Source organism: Dermacentor variabilis, chromosome 11, assembly GCF_050947875.1.
Source record: "Dermacentor variabilis isolate Ectoservices chromosome 11, ASM5094787v1, whole genome shotgun sequence".
NCBI classification, from domain to species: domain Eukaryota; kingdom Metazoa; phylum Arthropoda; class Arachnida; order Ixodida; family Ixodidae; genus Dermacentor; species Dermacentor variabilis.
In genome coordinates, this window is record NC_134578.1 from 69,484,006 (window position 1) to 69,508,120 (window position 24,115).

General features: G+C 45.1%; 1 protein-coding gene across 1 annotated transcript in view; it reads left to right on the forward strand.

Annotated features, from left to right (window-relative positions):
* Positions 1-375: 375 nt before the first annotated feature.
* LOC142564349 (venom metalloproteinase antarease-like TfasMP_A) overlaps positions 376-24,115 on the forward strand; it is a 63,018-nt gene continuing 39,278 nt past the window's right edge. The window contains exons 1-3 of the mRNA XM_075675322.1: positions 376-465; positions 13,412-13,536; positions 20,818-20,895. Of these exons, the coding sequence (XP_075531437.1) occupies positions 13,480-13,536; positions 20,818-20,895 (135 nt within the window). The 5' untranslated portion in view covers positions 376-465; positions 13,412-13,479. The remainder of the gene's footprint in view (positions 466-13,411; positions 13,537-20,817; positions 20,896-24,115) is intronic.

Consider the following 24,115-nt stretch of genomic DNA (forward strand, 5'->3'; position numbering starts at 1 on the left):
GTGCTTTGTCAAGAAGTTATTCCGCATTGCCGCGCCTATGACTTTTAACGCGGTGGCATTGAGGGCTCCGTGTCGCATATTTCCAATTGCTAGTAGGTACAGCGGGGCGTGGCACTTGCGGAGACGACGGACGCTTGCGCGCATGAGCGAGTAAGAGCGGGCGCGAGAGACGAAAAGTTCCCTGAGAAATTTACTGAGGAAAAACATTTATAATTCGGGACTTACGGAACCATTACGGGACCAAAAGAACTGCTTTCACCCTTCAAATCTTTCACCTGTCGCAACTGCAAGCGCACTATTGGAACATCAGAACCTTTCTAGGATGTTCCCAAGCGTATTCTTATGGCTTCTTTCTTTTCTCCCGTTTTATTGTCACAGAAATCGGCCCCGAGGGACTAGGCGCGGAAGGAAAATGTATTACACCAAGTGGCACTGAAAATGCTTCACCGAGCGCAACTGCTTCGGGTGAGTTTACACGAGAATGGCTTTCTTTAGTGTAGCTGCCCGTCCACCTTGTTATATTCCTACATTTAAGGATGTCTAATTAATAATAGGAGTTAGGTTTGTTGCCCACCCACCAATTGAATCCAACAGCAGGAGGTTAAACAAAAGGGGCTGTCTAGGTCTTTGTTCGAGACATCGGATGTGAGCCCCCCCCCTCCATTGCCATATCGTATATCACTCTTTAAAGAAGAATAAAAAGAGCGTATGTAAAAAGGTTTCCTGGCGTCAACGTTTTTTGATTGGTTATGTAGCCTGCTTACGCATTTTTATAGTGCTTAAATGTTTCATGTTTTAATACCAAGGAAATAATGAAGGTAATCCACTTAGGCACAATGGTACTATCTGCCACTGCAAAGAACTTGAATATACAAATAATTTGCTATTTCTTCTAAAGCATATTCCGCACTAACCGCAATATCTAAAGGTTGTTCATCTATCGCCACTAAATGTAGAGTCCACGTTTTTTATAAGATATTTAGTTTCTATATTTTCACTGATGATAGTAAAACTCAATGTTGGGTCAATGTGCAATCTTGTAAGCACATTTCAACCTCGTTGAAATTATAACTAAATATTCATATCACGACATATTTTGACATTAGTGCGACTAGCACTCCGCCAATTTAACGGCACAACTAATTCACACGCTCGAAACGTCTCATGTGCGAGTATGCAGCGGGAGAATCTTATGCTCACTGATGAAGGTGATTTAGTGGCTTCCCCGTTGAAACAGGGTGGTTACAGGTAGTTGCCTAGCTTTCTTGAGATAAATGGGTAATCCATACATGATTATCACTCTTGCTCTTTGACTGTATTGCCAGCATCCTTTCTCTCGTCGTTAAAGGACTCACCCCTCTACAATCGCGACCATGACGATGTTGGTTGGCATCCCCTTTAAAATGAGGCAGAGGTAAATAGTTGCCTAACTTGCTTCATCTAATAAGGACTTCCTACATCAATCGCTATCTAGCCTTTTGCCTACCTGATCGCGATCTTTGGTATTTAAAACCTCGTTCACTAATGGCACCATTGCCTGCACTTGCAAATGGCTATGGTTTTATGTAGCTTTTCTTGAATTTTATCCAACCCATACTCTGATCGGGTCTTGCTTTTGTGATCTGCTCAGCAGGCAATAAATTCATTTTCAATTTATCCCAACACTTCTGGATGGTGAGCGCTCCCTACAGGTCTTGCTTGGAAAACACATTGGCACTCCACTAGGATGTACTGAGTCGTTTCCGCTTTCTTTTCAGCGCAAATGCTTCATCTTGGGGCGCAAATTTTCAGTGTTACGTTTTTTTTGCTTAGGTAGCCCGCTGAGGCATCAAATAGCAAGGCACTCCCCTTTGCGTGATGATACAGATTTTCCCTCTTGATTTTTTCTTTATGTACTTTGAATCTCCCTGGTTGTTTTTGCTTGCTTCCTTTGCATCTAGTTTGATGTCTCTGCTTCTCATTTTGTTCTTCTTCGTGAATCCTTATTGCCTATGTAAACTTTACTTGGTCGCCAACTTTAGTGGCCTCTACCTCCAGTCTACGTCTACGTTTTGGAGTAAAGTCATTCAGAGTCTTCCGTCGGATCAGTCCAGAGGGCCCGTATGCTTGTGCCATCCATTTCTTTTATCTAGGTTCACTAGTATTACTTCAAAACTAACCTTGCTCGGAGCCCCTCTCAATTCAACATAAAAACCTTAAGCCGTGCCTCATTGTACTCTCCCGTGTTTCGTTTTATTGTGGTCCCCCAAAACCATGCGGCCTACTACCGTCAGGATCAGCTCCAACGTTCCCGATTTAAAACGCAGATTTGGATTTGTGAACGTTACTGCTGGTACCATTACACTTTGTATATCACTTCGCTCCGCTTCGTTTTTATTCGTAGCCCTATAGTGTTCTATGTTTGTATATTAGTGAATCCCGCTTTCCTTTCAAACTCTGATTATCATGGTGGTTGCTTGAGTCGGTTTTTCCTTCGGTTAGATGCACACCCATGTATATATAGTGATTTGTAGCGAGTGTCATTTTCTGCTGAAATGATACCACCTCTGTACTCGTCTATTATTGTAATTATATTCGAATTCTATGTGTTAAACAAAAGGCCTATATTTCTCTTTTCGTTGCTACTTATACTGAAAATTCTCTATAAAGCCATTGCATTGCCCTCTAGTACACTGTGTCCCCTATGTTGCAGCTTTAAACCAACATGCATGTAAGATAGATAAATACCTGACTGACTGCTTTCGAGTCGTCCTCGTAGGCCATCATGGTGACACCGGATTCATCAGTTCTCAACGTCATTCCTTCTTCGTCATTATATGCCAGCTATGCTGTCGTTAAAAATTGTGCTTATGCCGCGGTTGCCATGCAACCAGCGTCGTCATCACACAGCCTGTATCATGCATCTGTTATCATACAATAATCGTCAGGCCGTGATGGTTGTGCCATCATCGTGATTCCAGCTTCGTCATCGGGTTGTCATCAAACCGTCGTCAGCAAGCGATCATCATCATACACACCCATGGAGAGTGTATAAGCGCGTGTCTGTGTATCTGTTTCTTTCTTCGTCCTCGTCCAGTCGCGCTTCTTTCTTCGTCCTCGTCCAGTCGCGCTTATACACTCTCCATGGATTCTAACCAACTAGCCCGCCAGCGTGTTTTAATCATGCACACATCGCCTATTCATCTGTCCTCATGTCGTGGCCGTCAGGCTGTCGTCGTTATTCTTCGTCATCACTTAATAATGTTATCTCATTCTCGTCATGCCGTCATCGTCATACTGATTTTGTACTTTTATCGACGTCATTTTCTCTTCACGAATATTATTATCACTGCGTCGGCGTCTAACAGCCGTCGTCAGGCTGCAATGTTAGTGGACGACTCCGGCAACCGAGAGTCATCGCAAAGGGATATGTTACAAAGGCGAAGCAACGAAAGTCTCCGAATGACCATTACAGATCTTAAATAAGCTTGGCTCAATTATTACGGTGTGTCGCTGCATCGCTTATATGAAAATCGCATTATCAACGGCAGTCCCATTGTCAGATGAATTCTACGTAATTTCTAAAAGCTAAGGTTTCCTTTGCGAACCTCGACTGGTTTCGGGGCCTTCGGAGCTGCGGCTTGGCTGTTCCCTTGCTGAGTATGCGAACTAATCACAGCATTTCACGCCCGCCGTCCATACCACTGGCTTCCCTGTACAACCAGAAGATGGCCCACGCCTCCGTGCATCCAGGGCAGTGGAGGCAAAAAAAGAAGCAAAAAGAACCAGGACCACGGAGGCAAAAGAAAAAATAAAAGAACGAGAAAGCTTGCCTTCGCGCATCGACAGCTGTACGGTCATGCGGAAGTATGTGGTTCCTGCGGACAGAAAGGATTCTGATTGCATTCGGTACGTACGCGTATGTTGTTTCTGGTGTGTGCGTGAGTGTGTGCACTCGTGCTTCACCTCTTTATGCGCTCACGCAAAACTTCGCTCTATACGGGCTCCAACTTGTTAGACCTGCTCCATTTATTAAGTTTTCTTTTTAGTTTACGCAGACCTGTATGGTCTTGAGAGCATTATATCAGGGGAGGTTTTGCAATGACGTTAAATCTAATACATTAATCAGAATCGTAATTGCAGATGAAGTCTTTCAAGACAACGTAGTCGGCCATCACAGCGATCCGGAAGGAAAGATAGTTCCAACCTTTGGCTACAAGAAAAACAAAGTACTGCTGAAAAGTGGTTGCAGCAGCTTTTTTGGTGAACTGCGTTCAGTTAGTTGCGGCGTGAAGCACAATGCATTGGGCGGTTTCTAGTGCTTTCAGAAACAGGACGCAAAGATAGTTGTACAGACATAGCCGTGCTGTCGTGCAGCGTGAGACACGCGTCATAAGTTGAAGTTGCTTAGAACGAATTTAGCGGCGCGGCTTGTAATTATTTTCAGGAATTCAGTTAGGTTTACTTATTGCGGGTCTAATAATCGGTGGACATATCCTAATTTAGGTAATCGTAAAGACTTGTGAGCGAGGAGTTTTACTAAAGGTAGTGCGAGCGAGATCTTACAGCGAGTGAATACTTTAATTTGATTAGGTGTGAAGAGCAGCATAGACCATGCGTACATAATGACACGTGTATTCTATGCAGATGACGACGACGATGGGAGCACTAACGGACTCCGCCTAGTGGGTCAGAGTGAGATTGGGTGATGATGAAAAAGACGTGTCTCTGCTCTGTTTGTTTTTGAACAGATTGTCCTGTTGTTCATCAAGAAAGTCTCCCTGTGTTCTGTCCGCGTTGTACCGCGACACTGGTGGAGGTGCGGGGTACTGACCGCGTCTGATGCGTCGGAGTCCTTCTGGGAGTCGTTCATCTAGCCCGGACGCACTGTCACCAGTTACGACCCCCGTGCATTGCTTTAGTCGTCGACTGCTGGGCCTTCCCCCGGAGTTCTGCGCTCTTCAACCACCTCTCTCCAGGAGCTGAACACATCTCGTAATGGCCAAAACCACTCCGCCAGAAGTACCCCAAACCAGTCGGTTTCCCAATCCACAACAGGTAACTGTTCTGCATCCGTTGGTTCCCGATCGCTGTCACGGTGCAGTCTTCGAAGAGATTGAAGACTGGCTGGACAAGTATGAACGCGTCGCACAGATTAATCAGTGCACTGAGCAGCAAAAGCTCTCCCACGTCTATTTCGCCCTTGACGACATTGGCCGTACTCGGTTCGAGAACCGCGAGGGTAGCCTCACGAGCTAGCATGACTTTCGGCAGAGGATCACGGAAACTTTTGCGAGTGCCGACCGACGCGACCGCGCCCAGCAAATGATGGAGCTACGCGTGCAACAACCTAATGAGTCGGTCACAATGTTCGCCGAGGACATGGCGCGCCTCTTTCGTAGAGCCGACCCGAACATGACCGAAGATAGGAAGTTGCGCTACCTCATGCGAGTCTTAAAAGAGCAGTTGTTTGCGGGGCTTGTCACTCCGCCAGTCACTGTCGCTGAGTTTATCAAAGAGGCTACGGCTATTGAGTGGGCCATTCATCAAAGGTGCAGGCAATACGATCGACTGTCCACCAGCACTACAATCAATGTCGCCGCAGTGACTGCCGAGTATCAGAACTCCTTGCGTAAGTTGGTCAGAGAGCTCATCAGAGAGTGAATTCAAAAGATCATGACACCGACACTAGATAGAACCGTTGCGTCAATCACCGAAGTGGTGCGTGACGAAATCCGCAGGCGTTCCCGGTAGCCAATCTTCAAGACCACCAGCGACCCCTGAGTTACGCCGCCGCTTTTCGATGTCCATCACCGGTTGCAACCACATCGCCGCACCACCAACTCGCGACAGCCGCTCCTTGGTTGCCACCACAAGAGGAGGCTTCGAGGCACGCAGCCGTTATGTCGCTTCAGTCATACCGCCAGCCGTCGTTTGGCGCATCTTGTTCACCGCCGCAAAACGACGCTACGGGACGGCCGCAACTTTGGAGAACCAACGTATGGCGCATTGTCGATAGGCGCCCACTCTGTTTTCACTGCGGAGGTGCCGGCCATATTTCGCGTCATTGCTGGCATCGTGATACATCACTTCGACCTCTTCGTACGTGGTCCTATGGTCGACGTGCAAATGACGACGCCATGCTACGCCACGACGACGCTGCTTTTCAGGGACCCACAATAGCGCACCCGAATGACGAATCCGTGCCCAATGATCGGTCTGATTTCAGCCGTCGATCGCGCTCCCCAACCCCTGCACGTCAGATGGCTTCATCTACTGGACGTACTTTTGCGGGCCTCCGAGGACGAAGGTCGCCCAGCCCCCGTCAGGGAAATTGAAGGCGGTGACCTCTGGAGGCAAGGTTGCAGGCCCGCCGCAAGACACTAAAAAGCCCGAACATTCGCGCTGCAGAACGACGTGAATCCGATAAACACTGAAGAAATTGTGAGCGCCGACATTGATGTTTTCGTGGATGGGCAGCCGGTGAGACCGTTAGTCGACACTGGTGCGGACTTCTCTATACTGAGTCAGGAACTCGTCCTCCGCCTGAAGAAAGTAAAGACGCCATGAATGGGACCTCACATAAGGACGGCATGCAGCCAATTACCGATGCCTAGTGAAAGATGTACTGCTAGAGTTAACATTGGGGATTCTTCTTATGTGGCCGCTTTCATCGCCCTTCCCGTATGCTGCAAAGATTTGATTATTAGAATTGACTTCCTAAAAGAATATGGTGCCGTAATTAACATCCCCGACCGCATGGTGACATTTTATAAGAGCTCCGGTTTAGTCCATTGCTTATCGCCGCAACACAACTCATTTCATCTAACAGAAGACGACGTCGTCACCCTCCCTCGATCGTGTGCCCTTGTTTCGGTAGCATTTGACATACCGTTTCGTTGCGAAAGAGTTGCTGACCAAATAACCACGTTGCTGTTTACTCATGGTATCTCGGTCACACGACGAATCGTGAATGTCACCGACGGGCGCACAAACCTGTGGCTAACAAATTTTAGCACAGAGCGACGGCACCTTCCCAAGGGCATGGCTATGGCTTATTTTGACGCCATTGCGGATGTTCCCGGCTGCTGTTCACTACTCGAAGAAGCGCCTACGCAAGACCCAGCTCCTGTATTTGACGTTAGCACTGCTTTGTTGCAGCACGAACGAGAGCGCCTTCTTACGCATTTGGCCAAGTTCAACGACTGCTTTGCGTCGACGTCCTGCGTCGGTCGGACGCCTGTAGCAAGGCAACGAATAATTACAGAGGATACGGCAAGACCAATTCACCAAAACCTATATCGTGTGGCTCCTAGAGAACGTGAAGCCATACAACAACAAGTGACAAAAGTGCTTGAAGATGACGTGATCCAACCATCAACGAGTCCCTGGGCATCTCCTGTGGTTCTGGTCAAGAAACAAGACGGCAGCTTGCGTTTCTGTGTGGGTTACCGAAAGATAAATAAGGTGACAAAGAAAGACGTGTACCCGTTTCCCCGTATAGATGATTCACTCGACAGGCTTCGACAGGCACGTTACTTCTCTTCAATGGACTTAAAAAGCGGATATTGGCAAATCGAAGTAGAGCCGAGAGATCGTGAAAAAACTGCTTTCATGACGCCAGACGGCCTATACGAATTTGAAGCCTTGCCTTTCGGCTTATGTTCTGCGCCTGCCACGTTCCAACGCCTCATGGATACTGTACTTTCGTGTCTGAAGTGGAAAACCTGCTTAGTGTATCTCGACGACGTCATCGTGTTCTCCGCAACGTTTGAAAAACACCTCGAAGGGCTTGAAGCGGTTCCGCAGTCCATACGGTCCACCGGCCTCACCCTGAAGACGCAGAAGTGCCGGTTTGGCTTCGCGGAACTGCAGTTTCTCGGTCACGTCGTCAGCCACGCAGGTGTCCGGGCGGATCCTGAAAAAATTGTAGCCATCGCACAGTTTCCCGTACCATCCGATTAAAAGGCTTTCAGGCGCTTCCTCGGCCTTCGTGCCTATTACTGGCGGTTTATTGCAGACTTTGCGCGCATGGCGTCGCCGTTAACTCGCCTGACGAGAGACGACGTTACTTTTGTAGGGGGTGACGACGAGCAAGGTGCATTCAACGACTTGCGGCAACGTCTCCAGACACATCTAGTGCTTGCTCACTTTGATGAGACCGCTCCTACATTGCTCCACACTGATGCCAGCAATGTTGGCTTGAGAGCTGTTCCTGTGCAGCGGCAAGACCACACAGAAAGAGTGCTTGCCTATGCAAGTAGAACACTCTCACGTACAGAGGCTAATTATTCCCCAACTGAGAAAGAATACCTCGCCATGGTAAGGGCGGTTATGAAATTTCGCCCATATTTGTATGGCCGCCACTTCACAGTTATAAGCGACCACCATTCACTATGTTGGTTGACAAACCTTAAAGGTCCTTCTGGACGACTGGCGCGTTGGAGACTAAGGCTGCAAGAGTTTGACATGACTGTGCCGTACAAGTCGGGGAAACGGCATACGGATGCTGACTGCTTGTCTCGATTGCCGACAGAGTGAACTGCTCCACCCGAAGAAGAAGACTCAGCATTTGTTTTTGTTATGGACACATCCGCCATCGCGCAACAAGAACGGAACGACCCTGAGTTGCTTGAACTAATCAATTACTTGGAAGGAAGATCTGCGAAACCACCTAGAGTTTTCGCAAGAGGACTTTTGTCAGTTCGTTTACGGGACAAGGCCAAGGCAAGGTGCCAAGCGTGTTTACAGGAGGTATTCAGAGACCTGGATTGGGAAGAATTGGGGATAAGAGTTAATGGAGAATACCTTAGTAACTTGCGATTCGCTGATGATATTGCCTTGCTTAGTAACTCAGGGGACCAACTGCAATGCATGCTCACTGACCTGGAGAGGCAAAGCCGAAGGGTGGGTCTAACAATTAATCTGCAGAAAACTAAAGTAATGTTTAACAGTCTCGGAAGAGAACCGCAGTTTACAATAGGTAGTGAGCCACTGGAAGTGGTAAGGGAATACATCTACTTAGGACAGGTAGTCACTGCGGATCCGGATCATGAGACTGAAATAATCAGAAGAATAAGAATGGGCTGCAGTGCGTTTGGCAGGCATTCTCAGATCATGAACAGCAGGTTGCCATTATCCCTCAAGAGAAAAGTTTATAACAGCTGTGTCTTACCAGTACTCACGTATCGGGCAGAAACCTGGAGGCTTACGAAAAGGGTTCTAATTAAATTGAGGACGACGCAACGAGCTATGGAAAGAACAATGATAGGTGTAACGTTAAGGGATAAGAAAAGAGCAGATTGGGTGAGGGAATAAACGCGAGTTAATGATATCTTAGTTGACATCAAGAAAAAGAAATGGGGGGGGGGCATGGGCAGGACACGTAATGAGGAGGGAAGATAACCGATTGTCATCAAGAGTGACGGAATGGATCCCAAGGGAAGGGAAGCGTAGCAGAGGGCGGCAGAAAGTTAGGCGGGCGGATGAGATTAATAAGTTTGCAGGGACAACATGACAGGGCCACAATTAGTACATGACCGGGGTAGTTGGAGAAGTATGGGAGAGACCTTTGCCCTGCAGTGAGCAGAACCAGGCTGCTGCTGCTGCTGATGATGATGATGATATCTTTTACATAAAACTTTTCTTCGACCGCCTGCCCCTATCTGCTTGTCATTCCTGCAGCTCTTCGTACGGAAGTACTTCAAGCTTGCCACAACAAGGGGACTTCTGGTCACTTAGGCTACACGCGAACATTATCCAGAATGCAGCGAAGGTGCTACTGGCCGAGAGTTACCACCGCCGTGAAACATCACGTTCGCAGTTGTCCCGACTGCCGGAGGCCAAAGTCGCCTCCGACGAAACCAGCCGGCCTCCTACAACCCATCCAGGTCCCTCGAAGACCATTTGATCAAATCGGAATGGATATTTTGGGCCCACTTCCTACTTCTACTGCAGGCGATCTTTTTGTTATCGTCGCAACCGACTATCTCACACGTTACGCTGAAGCAAAGGCAATCCAGAGCAGCACAGCAGCCGAGGTAGCGCGCTTTTTCATTGAGCATGTGGTGTGAGCATGCGGCGCCAACCTTCGCAATAACAGACCGAGGAACCGCATTTGCGGCTGCACATTTAGGTCACGTCTTGCTACTAACAGGAACTTCCTATCGAAAGTCAACCACCTACCATCCACAAACCAATGGGTCAACAGAGCGCCTAAACAAAACCACTGAAGACATGCTATCAGTGTACGTGGATGTCGAACATTAAAATTGGGACGACAACCTACCGTATATCACCTTTGCATATAACACGGCGAAACAAGAGACGACGCGCATGACTCCGTTCACCCTTGTTCACGGACGAGATGTACGAACGATGCTGAATGTGATGCTTCCACACGACTTTGACGACACTGATACGGACGCCGATGTGTTTACGCAACGCGCAGAAGAAGCTCGGCAGCTCGCGCGCTTGCGGATCTGCCAGCAGCAAGACTACGACGCAGGCCGCTACGATCTTCACGGTAGAATAGTTACGTATGAAGTCGGCGACTGAGTATGGGTTTGGACACCCATACAGAAACGAAGCCTCTCCGAGAAACTGTTAAGGCGGTACTTCGGACCATGACGGGTATTGCGGTGACTCAGTGATGTCACCTACGAGGTCGTTCCCAATAATCTCAACTGTACGCGGCCCCGCACACACCGTCCTGAACTTGTACACGTTGTCCGCATGAAGCCATATGTGAGCGAATAACTATGCTAGCGGCCTTTACTTCCGCAACTCACATTTCTTGTCTAGCATCGGGACGATGCTCTCGTAGGGAGGGAGAAATGGCGCGTGTATTCTATGCAGATGACGACGACGATGGGAGCACTAACGCACTCGCCTAGTGGGTCAAAGTGAGATTGGGTGATGACGAAGAAGACGCGTCTCTGCTCTGTTTGTTTTCGAACAAATTGTCCATTTGCTCGTGAAGAACGTCTCCCTGTGTTCTGTCCGCGTTGTACCTCGACAATACCTATTGTTCTAACTTGGCTACAAAGAGGTTTGCTGAATATGAGCACATATCCAACGCTCCCCAGTGACGATAAATAACCAGCATGGTCCTGTGCTCAACGTTTGCACCAAAGGGGTTTATTCAAGAGCGGCACATATGCAGCGGCAAATGCCCTGAGGTCCAAGCTGCCATGAAAGATATTCATCAAAGCGCGTCACACATACACTGGATCGTACCCAGTAGTTCAAGTTGTTTAAGACGGTAATTGAACAATGGCACATACCCACTGCCACATGCGCAATTATTCAAGTTGGCATTAAAGAGGTTTACTGAAGAGCAGCATATACCCAGAAGTACACACCCACTGACAAAAGCCGCACTGGCGGTTGGTTTCGAACCCGAATCATACAGCAGCCTGTTGCTCTACCCATCTAAACATGAGCTACCTAGTCACACAAGTCAGAGGAGACGGTGATAGGTGCGAAGTGCAGATGTACACAGAGGCAAACCACAAATCGGGCGCAGCTCGCGTAGATCTCTAATAGCATTATAGTTCCGTTTTCTATTTAGGTAAATGTCGTACTTAAATTGTAAAATACCTTGGTGGTCGGTGTCTAAGGGCTTCGTTTTACATAGTAGTTGCTAATACATTGCGAATTATGAAAAATTGTATACCCATCTTATTCATGTAAGGAATGATTTCGCTTCTGGTGCTTTCTTTTAGGTTTGCACCCTAGGTTATTTGCTCGTACTTTGCTCAGATTTTTTCCCAGTTTGTTGCAATTGATGTGTAAGTATATATATATATATATATATATATATATATATATATATATACTTGTGTTTTTCTTTTCCTATTTTTTCATTCGTTTTACATATTTCGGCACAACGTGTCTCGTATCGATTTTACTTATCGACCAGTATATTGATCTCACTATGTTGCTTAATTTAGCAGCCATATAGTAATTACATTTACGACCTTAGCTTCTCCATCATGCAGTCTTTGACAATCAAATCTTCTTTTGTATTTGATATAGATTGCTACATGCAAGTGCATTTCATTGTATGAACGAAGGGCGTGGGCGCCATCAATTGAGAAAAGAGGAGGGAGAAAGAAGTGGGCTCACGCTGTGAATCTTACCGGTCAGCGCTGCAACCGCTATTGTAAATACAACCTGTCAATAGTTACTCGTCTTACTGACTCGTCCTTCGCGTAACGTTGTGGGGGAAGTGCGGTGGGCCATATCCTAAAAGGCATCGCGGACGACGTCTTTAATTTGTGCGTCTATAACGACGTTTATACCGTCGACGCCATCGTCAAAGAATGCCACCACTTCGAAGTAACCTAAAGCCGCCGCGTCGCCCCGCAGTTTTTCCGCCTCCGAAACACCCCTGCCTCGTCCTCCTGCTCCGCTCTTACCGCGAAACGACCATTTCAAGAGAACGTCACACGTATTGTTCGCCGTGAGATTGGAGCGGTAGGTCCGGCGCCCCTTCATCCCCGACCCCCTGACTGTACCTTTGACCAAGCGGCCCCCACTATTTCCGGTATTCAAGCAGTTGCGCGGCAAGAAATTGCTAACCTTGGCACCTCTACCACCTGCTCGGTCTCCCTACCTGATTCGGCACCCATTCGCATGACCACAACCTGTAATGACCAGTATTTCGTTCCCAGACCTCCCAAGCCTGCTGAATGGTGAACCCTAGACGACAAACCACTCTGCTTCCGCTGGAACCGCGTTGGTCATGTATCCCGCCACTGCCACACCACCTGAATGCCGCCCTACTGGAGCCCTGATCCTCACCCATACGCCGACGCTCGCCGTTATTCACCTCGCCGTCTGTAGCCTACTTTTGATGCCGCTGACAATCTCCGTGCGATCGCCGTCTGTCCCCGTCACCCCAGCCTCGCCGCTTTTGCATGCCAAACGGATGGACAGAAAAGTAGGGTATGTAGTTCTTGAAGGTAGCGCTGCATCACGTTCGTCCTGTCCAAATCCTCAGTTGACGCTCCTCACCAACACGAACCTAGTTGAAGTAGACGTAGATGGTGCTCCGGTGATAGCATTAATTGATACTGGAGCCCAAGTGTCAATAATGAGCGCTAACCTATGTCGTCGCCTCAAAATGTTCTTACGCCTGCCATCACTAGAGCTTCGATTGTTCGATTGTTTGAACGATGCGCGTGGGCGCCATCACTCCAGAAAAGAGGAGGAAGAACGAACTGGGCTCGCGCTCTGAATCTAACCGGTCAGCGCTGCAACTGCTGTGGTAAATATAACATGTAAATAGTTGCTCGTCTTACTGACTCGTTCTTCGCGTAACAATATCGAAACAAGTAACCACTTTGAAGCAATAAACTTCGAAATTTTGAGACTGGTAATGGAATTATATATTTGCTTACACACCACTGAAAAACTTTATTTTCAGGTCCGAAAAAAGGAACAATCAATGTAGGTGTCGTTGTCAGTGCAGAATATGCGTCTTCATTTACGGAAATGCCTTCTCACGAAAACAAGCAACTCATTGAACACTTGCGCTTCTTATTTGCGTCTGTAAGTATACTTCAAATATTTGGAAGGTCAATTTGAGCAGTGTATGAACATAAACGGATATCACTTTCTTTGTGCATAAATCATTTTGCTGCGGTAATTTCGACCTCTGCGAAACAAAAATCTGCGTTCCAGGTGAAGTAAATTATAGAGCCGCAAGCATTGCCTAGAATTTTCTATTTATGTTATATTACAATACATTATTCCTGTGCATATCAAACCTTTCTTCTCGCAATTCCTACAAGGTCAGGCGAACTAGCCCTGCTTCTTCATGAATTCAGTGGCAAGAAAGGCAGACACCTTGGACAGAGCGTGTTTATTTATTATTTTATTTGGAAGGTAAAGAAATGCGAAATACGGTGTTGAAATATATATGTTAGCATATATATATCTATAAAAAGTGCTAGAATACATGCAAGACTTTAGACCTCAGCTACGTTGAAGCATAAGGGTATTCCCGTCTCCGTGAACTGAGCCATTCCACGACAATATGACCAGCCCCAAATTGAATTCTCTGTAATTGTATTTTAAATCTTTGCGCATATTTAGTAGATGTCAAGTAATGCATTTCAGCATTCTTTTTCCCAAAACAATCATTTTGCGTGCCGGAGCGCCTTTTAGTTTCTATGCCTAAAGGAAAAACCTAATGTAAAATCAAAATTTGCAGAAACCTAAGCCCTGTATTTAGGAAAAGCAGGAATATTGCCTGAATAATATAGACAAAAGAGAATGTTGGAATTTTGTCTGCATAACATAGAAGAATTGCGCTTTAGGAAGTACGCTGCTCGGCAATCCCAACTCTGTTTTTCTTATAATCTTATTCTGGGAGTGAAATGTAGTTTTGCCCATAATTAAGAACATAATTCAAGGTTTGTATTTCTTTATAGTTGTTTAATGGAACATATTTGGGAATACTTCGTCCAAATATTCGCTAAATATTTTGACAATGAACAACCACAAATTTTTCAAGGAGTATTATCCTGAATTTTCAAAAACTGCATTTCGGTGATGTTTCAGTTGTGAATGCCACCTTAAGTTCATCAGCTAAATGTAAAGATGAAAGGATCGTTTGCATTAAATGAAAGGGTACCCAAAATTCTTTTGCATAACATCCAATCAATGTAAGCCTTAACTTAGATGAGAAGACGTCTTCTTTAAACGTTTGGTCTCTTCTTCACAAGACGCAGCTTACTGAGCAGTGGGACGTTAGTGGACGTTATTTTGCCAAGGTGTAGCATTTTATGTATATACGGTAATTTTCTTCAGGGACCTTCGCAGAAATGTTAGGCTGACGTGCCACTGTTTATTTTGCCACGAAGAAGTTCTAACGACCGTGCCATATCACAGGCATTCCCTTGATTCTGGGGAATCATACAATGTGCAGTGTTTACGCGGAGAATGCTTTTACTGAGATTAGCCTTACTAACCTACTTCATCCTACATTGCCTCTATTATCCTAACTGGACTATTGCGCTACTCTTTATTAATGTCTTTTTGTTTTCTCGTGCGCGGTGCGAAATTGCAACCCTTTAACGTGTCTTTCACAAACACAGACACAATTATTCTCGGATTATATTATAAAAGTTACGGAGCTTCGCCTTCAAAGATGAGTCAACCGAACACTTTAGGTTTTATAATCGCGTCTTGAACTACTTAATTTAATATATCTTATTTTTTAGGTGCTTGATTACCGTTAGCTGGGACACTCTGTATGACTCACTTCGGCAGAAGAAATACAGTGGGCCTAGTCACTACTACAATGAAAATCGCAATAACGTCGACAAACATCTTCAGAATGATTCTACCAGATTTCTTTTGTCAATGGTATGCGCTATGTAAAACCAGCTCCCACTAAAATAAAACAAGGGCCTTGAATTCTGCGCACAACCTCACTTCCGTTAATCGTATTTCTCCGGAAATGCAGTTTAAAATCCATTATAAGCCATCGACGTACTGGCAGCGCTAAAGCATTTTGCTTGGGAAAGCGTTTCGAAAATCGAGAACTGAAAGGACGACAGTTGGAGGCTGCACGGTTGAAAAGTATTTATGGGTAGTCTATGAAATATTAACTCCTTCTGAAATAGTGTAATCTGAAATTTCTTCCAATCGTTGATGAATTTTTCACTGCGTACCTAAATTATTTCAAACGGATACGGGGCACTCTGTTTCTGACTTGTATATCATGTGGAAGTTGCTTTAGGTTGTTGGTAAATTTTCTTTTAAATAATTCAAATTAAATCGGAAATTGCTAACTTTTCAATATACAATGTCTGTAAACATCTGTTCGTGAAATAGCACTTTTTAAATAGAAAATAAATAAGGCTTGGGATTCTAAGCGTAGCTAATATTAGACCTTATGAAGTCGAGAGACTTGCAAATATTATTATTAGAACGTGTGACCTATGAAATACTAATTCAGTCTCCTTCTGGATGAGAACATGTAAGTTGCTATTTGTGGTATTTATTTCAGGCATATGTGACTTTTTTCGGGGAAATATAGAAACACGCTGATCGTCTCATCATACGCCAGTGCGGAGTCCCAAATATTTCCTTTTCGCCCATAAACATGCTCTTTAGAAAACATTCAATGTTTACAGGAAATATTAACATGATGGTAAAGGTCTTCCGTATACGCAATAAGAATTTGAACAATAATAAATATCCTGTTTTATAAACGTAAGAAATATATCTATGTTACATTGCTCAAACAACTTGGCCTGAACTCTAGCGCAAAGTGATAATTTAGATAATGTTTATTGCGATAGCAATTACACGGACAATCCAGGCGCATTGATGCCGTCGCTTTCACCGGGAAGTTTCGTATCAAGTCCAAGGGCGATAAATTAGTGGCCGCGCGCCATATGCTGCATGCACGAGTGAAACGTGCGAGATTGAGCCGGCGAACGCTGCTCAATAGAGAGCTATTTGCGGAGAGAACTTGGAGTGGCACCCTCTCGCGAGTGACGTCACGGTCAGGACGCCGCTTGCTCCGGTTCCCTCGGCTTCCATGCGCGCTCGTTCCCTTTGTGTATGCTTGGAATATGGAGTATGGCGCCATAATTATTGAAGGATATGTCAGCTTCTTTCTGCTGCTAGGCCTGAACCACAGTTATTTCTTCAAAAGCTGGGCCGCTGGACCCGCTGGTTGGCTGAGCTGTAACTCTAATCTAGCGTATAAGAGATGCACGAAGGTATATCCCCTCGCTCTCCTTCCGTGATTCCACACTCCATTTTGACAGCGAGTTTCCGCACTCATCGAGCGAGATGTGTTCATGTTTACCTGTGCATGCATTCCAATGTGCTTGTTAATTTAGTTAAAAGATGTTAGCGGGCCAGTTGGTTTGAATCTATCATATAAAGTGTAAGTGCGACTGAACGAGGACGTAGAAACAAACACACAGAGAGGGCGCTGTCACTGTGTGCCTGTTTCTTTTTACGTACTCGTCCAGTCGTACTTGTACATTCTATCATTGTAAATTTACATAGTTATTGAATGTTCACAAGCTTGTACGGCCGATAAAAGAACTATCTTTACTTCGTATAGCTATCTTCTAATTTACTATTGCAATCGGGGATTCGCCTTTCGGGAGAAAGTGCGACTTTTTGGGAACAGTTTCTTGAAGCTTATTCTAATAGAAAGTGGCTTCTATGCAGATTATCACGCGATATAACATTGTATTCGACACATCACACTGACGATTATTAATGAGCGACACGAAAATGTCTCTTGAACGTCGTCAACCACTGTATGGCAAAAGTTAACATTCATTTTAAGAAGAACATTATTATAAATAGAGACAGAGGAATTACGCAAACGAGTCGATCCTGCACTGGCAGGCCAAAGTGTTCTTTACGGTGATGTGGTGGCGGGAAAAACGTGCATATAGCTCGCTGTAACTCTTACCTAACCATCAGTGCAAATGTTCGTTGGAAAAAGTAGTTGTTAGAAAACAGAAATAAATTGCCCTTAACGCATAGAACCTAAATACATGGTTGAAACGAAAATGACATAAAACTTCTTGATGAGGTAGAACGTGGAGTACGTTGCCCCGCGAGAACACATGAACCATAGGTGCATAATTAAAATACGACAAGAATCAGCCACATATACTTAGGAACAGATACAAATATATTGAGTACAACCACATCTACTAACATGCCCAAAAAATATCTCATCTTCATAGGTTCCTAGCATTGAAGCCATAAGATTGCCGCACATATATGGTGAGAACGTTGAATGTAGGACATGACACAGTTGTACAGTTGAAACACGTAACAATATTTTGTATTGAACAACGTGTTGCAGCCTTCAGAATTATCAAAATTTCAGTCGTTGTGCAAGAAAAATGTTCCGAGATTTTTGATGGAGGGAAATGTCTCTCTACTAGTGTGCACCAAACGTGAGTACAGTTGGCACCACAGTCTATTCTATTCAAGAGAACGGAGTAGGTGTAGACCACAATGAGCCAAACGAAATCACAAAAAATTTTTAATTATTCATCTATGCGCCTCAGCAAATATTTGGAGTCCCTCAGTTTAAAGGTATTTTGCCCAGCCAGTGTTAACGGACAGTCTCTTGTCTAGTCTTCATATTACGCCTACTTAGAGAGCGGGCGACCTTTCCCCCTCCGCAACTAGAAGCTGAAATATTTTTCTCACCTAAAGCGAAGAAAAATGCCATCACTGCTCGCCACTTCATTAGATTTGAGCATATAGTGTAGGAAGATAACGCTTTATCTGTAAGAGGCGTTGGCACAAGAGAGATTAGGAAACTTTTTTTCTTATTCGGGATTATATACTCGAGAACTCAGCCCATTTGTGGGCCTAATGTCTGGTCACAAGAAATAATAAGGGCTTTAACTTGGCACTGGCTGCGTGGGAAGTCACAATTCCGTAGATTTAAACTTCAGAAGGCATTTTCTTTTTATTTTGAGCACAATACAAACAAATAGAAACATGTACATTGCCACATCTTAGTTTAGGGCAGTGCAATTTCGCTCATGCAGCGGCCTTCGCCCGACGTTCGTTCCAACAATTATATCATCACCATCTCCTATGTAACTGTAGTACGGGTTCCTTCTTTACTGACCAGCTAAAGTAGCTGCAACGAAGCTGATATCATTTCTGAACTACCACATGGTTACTACCTCTGTCTTACTTGAATCCACTTGGCACACCGTTGCATGTAATTTCTGTGGTACTAACAATAAATTTATTCACAACCAACCAGCACGTAGTTCATGGTACCACACTAGGCGTAGTGATTTACTGCAGTGACGACGAACAGGGATATCGACCATTCAGTGAATGTTGCGGATGGTGGGATACCACTTCCTGAAGCACCGAAGACAGCCATGACCAGCTTCCAGCAACTAGTGTGGGCAGAGTAAAAGTGGTACAGTGCGCGATGACGCAGCCCTAGCATGGATCGGTAACGTAGTGAGTGTAATGGGTTCCTAAAGGCAACAGTCCACCGCGATGCAAGACAGCTGCCGATGATGAAAACAGTAAACGCAACGTGCTCAAGATGGGTGTACCCGACAGCCCAATGCCAGTGCCGACGCGTGTGAATATGGTCCTGCCGAAGCGCACGCAAACCACTTCAAGAATACGACCGAATCTCACATTGCTCTTTTTGCCAAAATGCATGATTCGTGGGGTGCCTGCCATGAGCGGCAGGATGTCCAGCAGCTTTTTTCGGCCGTAGTGAAATAGAATCGCCAAAGACAGATACATGGCTGCCGAGATATCTGAAGAATACAACAAGCATCTCCTACGTTGTAAAAACGCCAATAAGACCTGAAGCCCCATCGTAATTCTGGGTGAAATATTATATAATAAATTATGCGAAAAAAGTGAATAATGAATATGAAAAAGGCACTGAATTGAGACGTAATGAACATCTAGGCTTTAATTCCTTTGAACGACCATGTGCCTTTATAATTTTTTTTACGGTCGAAACTTGATTGGCACTTCGCTTTCGCAGAAAATAATTTACGAATTTATGAATTCCGCGGAGGACTACAACTACACATAGGCAACTCAACATTCCTGCGTCTTTCAGCAGGCATTCGCCTCTGTACAAAGAGCAGCCTTCGCAACTCAGACTTTCGCAATCTTGGTATCTATCAAAACGTGTAGTCCTTGTTCTGTTCCCAGCTTTGCACTTTCGCTTGAGTCTTCTTTCCAGTTGCTTGCCTCGTCTTTCTTCTCATTGATTCTCTCTGCATCTATATATGTTTTTCGTTGAGGAGCAGAGCCAGTGCAGACTGCTGGGTGCACTGTGGCCTGCTTGGCTGAACCAACATGTTTTTGTTCCTCATTTGGCTGCTAGTGTTGTATTGTACCTCATACAGTAGCTGTTTCTTTAGTAATTTTTCTACTTTTTTATTTCTCATGCGATTTTTTTTACCGTACAACTTTTGACAGTAGGGAGATATTTTATATATATTTCGTAATTGTTTTATAGTTCGTATTTTTTTCCTGTAAACCAGCAACCAGACCATTGTTGTGTCTGGACAGGGTAAATTAGTTATTGATTAAATTTATAATAGTAATATTATTAGTAATGAAGTAAGATATACAATAGAATCTTGCAGTCCACATTCAGCGTGTGCTTGGGCCGACACAGCGCGGTTAAATTTGTAGGCTTGTTAACAAAGAAACCCGGTTAGCAAGAGGGAAATTTTTCCCTGATTGCGGATCAGTGTGTCTTAGTAGAGATGCTGCTAGTACACCCTCTGGCAGCCTGATCAAAAAATTTAATATGAAGAATTGCCGAGTGCAATCACTGCCCTAAATTAGCGTGAATGCGACCTGTGTCCAAACCAGCTGGAGTTCAGGAGCCCTGTAATATGTGCAAATAAGATGGTGTTCTAGCTTGGGCAGCGATGCACTTCGCACTAAATAATGCAAAATTATAAGAGGCTAGTTGTTTTCTCCAGAAAACATTTAACTTTGTGTCCATGCCAAGGGATATGCTAAGTTGTCACCGCAGAAAACTTGCGCGAATGAGAAAGCATTAGGAGTGTGTGAAAGTGGTTGACATCCTTTATCGGAAGCGTGCTTTTTTCTCCAACAACAAGGAGTGCAGCTACTCCATGTTACATGTACAATTAAGTGCATTGCTATTAGTTCATGAAATCAGTCACCTATATTTTTCATCCAAGCATGAGATTCTCAAGTGAAGAAGAAAACAGAACGATTAGAAAAGAAATGTCATCATTGTAATGTGCACTCTGTGTTTTCCATGAAAATTACTGAACATTTTGGATCGACATCAAGGTCAACGCCAACCTTCAGCAGACTGACACTGGTATTCTCGACTTGAAGGTCGCAGTCACTGACGTCATTGTGCTCAAGGTAAGTTTATGGGACAGTCTTTTTATTGTCCACTAGAAAAGCGCTTTCAAAGTAAGTAAGGTGGTTCTATATATGTGTAATTATTGTTACACTCTTTAGCGAAAAATTTGGTAGAACTTAAGCAGCGCAATTAAATGGTGTTTCTTGGGGTAAGCAATGATAGCGGAAAATAAGAGTTGTTGTAATCTAAGCAGTGGTATTTTACTAATTGTGTCGCATTAGCAAAAGTATTGTCAAGTGTTTGTTTCCACAGCCATAAAAGACAGGCGCTAATTGCTATAGAAAGGTAATAGGAGATCTGGATACAGAAAACAGATGGAACTTCCCTGAACGGGAACAGTTGAAGATTGGTGAAGCAATATATAGCTTGCGGCGTGCTATGCATGGTAAGGATATGTAGGCGTGTTATGCTGTTCTAGTTGGCATCACTTGTATATCTGTGAGGAGTACGACCATAAAGATCAACTTATTTACATTGCCGAACATATACAATGTTCATCATTTCATCAGTGTGACCATCATACAATTCTGTGGGTATGTTAGACAGTTCTCGATCATAATGGTTCCGCTTAATTTGTGTGCGATATGTCTGGTGCGGCGTGCCCAACGCGGTAACGTCGTCCAAGGCAGCGGAAGGGGCGGGGGGTGGATGGTTGTGCATGCATGCGCAATTCCTTCAGGAGTGGCGCATGCTTCCATTTTGTGTCCCCTTTAATCACCGTTCACCCTTTCTGGCGATGGGTTTATCAGCGGGCATCCTGTAGTATTACTATTACCATACTACACTATATATGATACTATACTATACTATACTGTGCCTGCACTCTGGAAGACGAGCAAGATCGTGGCATTATTGAAACCAGGCAAACCAACGCCTGCGATGCTTCCATACAAACCTGTAGCACTTGCCAGTTGCATAGGAAAAACAATGGAACACATGGTGTTGACATGCCTGGAGTGGTTTTTCGAGAAGCGTAATATATATCAAGACACGATGACAGGTTTTCGAAAGGGTAAGTCGTCAATCGACAGGGTTATTGACCCAGTAACAACTGTCGAACATCAGAAAGGTCGCCGTCAATTTATGGCTGCTGTCTTTCTTGATAGCAAGGGTGCTTTTGACAATTTGCTACATGATGCAATTTTAAATGCCCTTTTACGGCATTTTAAATGCCCTAAATGCGGCCACCAATTTTAAATTGGTGGCCATATGAATCAGTGAATAGCCAGTTATCTTCAAGAGAGAACCACACTCATAACAACTCTAGACAGTGAAACAAGGAACCACTCCGTCTATCCTGGGGTGTCTCAAGGAGGTGTACTGGGTTCAACTTTATTTGATGTCGTTCTCGTTGAACTCATCAAAGAACTCGCAGGCACAGTCTCGGTCTCTGTTTACGCAGATGACATCCGCATATGGACCACGAGCTTAACGCGGTTGCAAGTGCACACGTAGCTGCAGCGTGCGTGGTCAATAACGTCGACATACCTAAGCAGTCGCGGACTATAGCTCTCACCGACAAAAAGTGTGACCATGGCATTTACATGGACGTCAATAGCCTGCTCCTTCATTATGAATTATGAGAATATTACACCTTCGGTAATCCGCAACAAGTTTCTCGGAGTCATCGTTGACCATAACTTATATTGGTCGAAGCACATCTCTGCATTAAGTAAAAAGCTGGACAGCTTTACACAAATTATTCGACATATGGATGGAAAATCGTGAGGCCCATCCAAATCATCTCGTCTGCAGCTCTACCAGGCACTTTTGCTTGGCTACCTCCGCTACAGTGCGCCTGTGCTTTCTGGAATCAGTACACCTGCCGTACGAACACTTGAAAGTGATCAGGCGCGGTTACTGATAATTTGCCTAGGACTACCACAATGAGCGTCTACTTAAGGCACTATTGCAGAGGCACGCGAGTGCCCAGCTCGAGTTTATCTGCAATGTTAGTCATTGCTAGTGCATCTAAGGCTAGTGACTAGACACTGAACTCATTCACTGGCAAACGTCACATGCATACGGCCTGTCGCCGCTTACCCAGAAGCCGTGTTGTTGCAGCAAGACTTTTTGCCGTAAGACTTGGAACCTCATGACGTACCAGAAATTCCACTCTGGATGATGGCAAAGCCAACGGCGAGACTCGAAAATGCCGCCTGCGGGGCTCAAGCATTTCGCGTCATCCCACATTGTTTACGTGTATGGATGTAGCGAACATGTTTTTGCAGATGGTTCTGTGACACAGACCTCTTCCGAGGCAGTTTAGACTGTACCTCGAGTGGGTTCGCGAAACGGTTTATGATAGGACACAGAACGTCGTCTCCAGTAGCTGAGTTGACCGGAGTTCGAGAAACAGACCATTGCATACTGCAACAATGCCTCGAAAAATGGACAGTGTTCTGTGACTGAAAACCAGCACTGCAACTCATCAGCAAATGCAGAAATCACAGAACCGCATATAGCCCTCTGGTTTGTGGTATCGCGTCTCAGCTTGCTGAGGCGTCTCAGTTCGGGCATACCATCGCGCTGTACTGGATTCGTAGCAATTATGGAATTGCGGGAAACGAACAGCCAGAAGCGGAAGCAAGAAAGGCGCACACTGACGGCACGATTACAAAACTTAATTTTTCCAGGTAAGACATCCATTAAAACCTCTATGGTATGACAATGGGAAAACCAGAACATCAGCAAGAGCACCTCCGTAGACTTCCACTTCGGTTTCAGAGAGGCCACGAAACACCTATCCATCAATTACGGCTCGGTGTGGCGTACACTCACCGATATCTTCACAAGATTGGACCAGAACGGGCCCTGACTCGAGAAAATAGCTCACGTATTTTGCGTGCACCCTCAATATGCGGCCGAGTGAAGAACACTTTAATCTAGTGTTGACTGCTTGGACTCCCGCCGCTTTTCGGAAGAAAAGATTTTAGGCGCAGGGGGAAGTGTTGACCATGTCCAACGTGCCATAAAGTCACTCTTGAACTTTCTATGTGAGACTGGTTCAGACAATCGCCTCTAGAACTTGTCATAGGTGCAGACAGTGCGAAATGTGTTGGCGAGATAACTTTTTCTGTGGACAAAAATACTCTTACGAGTGTCGTGTCTTGAGCGCGCTTCCGATTATTGGACAACGTGTATATAGTAGCTAACTGTACAATAACATAATCGCCTGCTACCTACCTTTCCCGGTTTCTCCCACTTCCCCTTACCCAA